This window comes from Gymnoscopelus braueri (genome assembly GCF_963280865.1).
Source record: "Gymnoscopelus braueri genome assembly, contig: SCAFFOLD_48, whole genome shotgun sequence".
In the NCBI taxonomy this organism is placed as follows: Eukaryota; Metazoa; Chordata; class Actinopteri; order Myctophiformes; family Myctophidae; genus Gymnoscopelus; species Gymnoscopelus braueri.
Genome location: NW_027660929.1, coordinates 583465 through 585786, shown reverse-complemented (window position 1 = coordinate 585786; position 2322 = coordinate 583465). Strand labels below are relative to the sequence as shown.

General features: G+C 39.4%; 1 protein-coding gene across 1 annotated transcript; it reads right to left on the bottom strand.

Annotated features, from left to right (window-relative positions):
* Nucleotides 1–924: 924 nt before the first annotated feature.
* On the bottom strand, nt 925–2103 carry LOC308081051 (uncharacterized protein). The gene is made up of 3 exons (XM_080457455.1): nt 1568–2103; nt 1232–1341; nt 925–1120 (listed from the first exon to the last, which is right to left on the bottom strand). The coding sequence occupies exons 1-3, from the start codon at nt 1935–1937 to the stop codon at nt 1013–1015; spliced, it is 588 nt and encodes a 195-aa protein (XP_080313581.1). The 5' UTR covers nt 1938–2103; the 3' UTR covers nt 925–1012.
* Nucleotides 2104–2322: the final 219 nt, after the last annotated feature.

The window sequence follows — 2322 nt, the reverse complement described above, 5'->3', positions numbered from 1 at the left end:
CTGTACCTACTTATTAGGTGGTTTCGATGTCAAATTGCATCCCCTTTTATAAAAGATACTTGTTTGTGATGACATATTATGACCATCCCCAATTAGGCTCCCAATTAGTCTTACCAATTAAGCTTTCAATTAGACTGCACGACAGCTTTGCTCTGTTGCTTGCAAAAGTACATCACGTCCAACGACGTTTCGCCCCAAATTGTTTGGCCCAAATATTGTGCTTTTTTGCTTGTTAAATATTTTTTTTTAAACTGTTGCTTATCCTGTCCTGCGCCCATGAGATGAGATGAGATGAGAGATACTTTATTAATCCCTGAAGGGTTATTGAGGCGTGACAACAGTATGTGCACAACATCCTCTTTTGAACTTTCAATTAGACTCCCATTTAGGCTCCTTACTAGGGCTCTCAGTGAATAACCCATTTCTATGATCTTGCTTTTAACTGATCTCCTTTTAATCTGTCCCCCCACCCCACACACACTTTTTCACTGTTTTGTATTTTTTCTCTTGTCTAGATTTTAACTTATTGTTTTGTTTAACTTGTGTTTTTTTAACCTGGATGTAAAGCACTTTGAACTGCATTTATGTCTGAAAGGTGCTCTATAAATAAAGATTATTATTATTATTATTAACAATGATATGTTCCAGGTTTGATGTTCGGTTTCAGTGATGTTCTATACATATTCAGACCTGGACTGAGGTGATGTAAAATGTGATGATGTAACATGTTGTTAGCCTCAGAGCATAATTGCCTAACTAACCTTTGGGTCAAATTGCCATTTTTGTCTAGCTCTACTCTCCTAACACTGCTGCAGCATTGTGCCTTTCTGCCTAAGTCATCTAGGTGCTTAGACAGAAAGTGATTTGTTTTTGTCTCTCCTGAAAACGTAAAAAATATGAGTTAGGAAATTATGCTATGAGGCTAACGATGTGATGATGATGTAACATTTGATGGATTGTGAGGTGATGTAAAATGTGATGTATGTGGGATGAGATCATTGCAGATCCACCTCTATGTCCTGGTCTCCTGTCTCTTCCTCCTGGCTTCAGCTCTGGAACCAGCAATGTTGACGTAATCCATCTCGATGTTCTCCGCTCCTGCATTCTGCCCTCTGGTGGCCTGGAGAAACACAGCAGCACCCGCATTTAACTTAGTGGATCAGATGTGTCTCAACAGTCTAATGAGTTCATGTACATTTCAGTCTTGTATTGAATAAAGACACATATTTACCATCCACTTCCAGAAATGATACTGGGCAATGAACTGCAGCAACACAACCAGCAGTATGACTGTAACTTTGATGATGAACGCTGTCAGACCAGAGGCTGTGGTGATGTCAGCTGTCAGAACAATTAAAAAGACATGTTTCTTTGTTGAATTCCCTTAAGATTTCTGAGTTCATGTCACTTTCACACGTGGCTGTTTGACATTTTCTTTCATAGTTAATTTAATTCAGGTATACTGTGACAGTGAGCGATCGATAGATAATATAATAATAATAATAATAGTAATATATTGTGGAGTCAGTTGTAACACTATATCAGATATACTGTAAATCTCCCCTACCTTGTAGGAAGTCAATGAAGGTCCTCACTTCTTTGTCGACAGTCACCTGACATCTGAACTTCTCTGTCATGTCATGTGTGTTGATGGTCAGAGTGGTAGAACATCGAGAACTGGAGTTTATCATGGTTCCTTCTTCATTCAGCCAACTCACAGTGTAAAATCCACAGAATGCGTTCAATAGAAACAGAGAGCAATTGACTGTCTGTTGTGTCCCATTGTTTCCTCTGGTGATGTCACTCACTTCCAGCACAAACAGCTCAAACTTCTGAACTTGTCCTGTTCCATTTTTAAACTGTCTTACTTTATAAACACCAACATCTTCAGCTGTGATATCTTTAATAGTCAGAGAGCAGTTATACTCTAAACACATTCTGTCTGCTTTAGATGAGTTTAATTCACTTTCTTGAATCAAACCACACTCAGCCACAGTATCAAGATAATCAAGATGCCGTGAATCTTTTCCAAAATAAACCCACTTAGTTGAAGGACAGCCAGGATCATCAGGTAACCTGTTCTTTGATGGTATATTGACAGTATCTCCAGAGTTTCTGTAGAGGATGAGTAGGTGGGTGTTGTCAACTCCAAGCAGCAGACATAACAGCAGTTGAATCCATCCGATCCCAGACATTCTGATCTGACGCCTCTTCTCTCTTTTGGTGTCTTTTTTGTCTCTGTCTGTCTCTATCTACTCGTTTGTCCGTCTATCTATCCGTCTCTCCGTCTATCTCAGTGCGCAGTGAGGCTGACTTAAAACC

Coding starts and splice junctions, on each gene's coding strand:
- LOC308081051 (XM_080457455.1), bottom strand. CDS start 1,937: ATGTGTTTAGAGTATAACTGCTCTCTGACTATTAAAGATATCACAGCT. Junction 1,342..1,567: donor CTTCATTGACTTCCTACAAG/GTAGGGGAGATT, acceptor TTGTTCTGACAG/CTGACATCACCACAGCCTCT. Junction 1,121..1,231: donor ATCATTTCTGGAAGTGGATG/GTAAATATGTGT, acceptor GTGTTTCTCCAG/GCCACCAGAGGGCAGAATGC.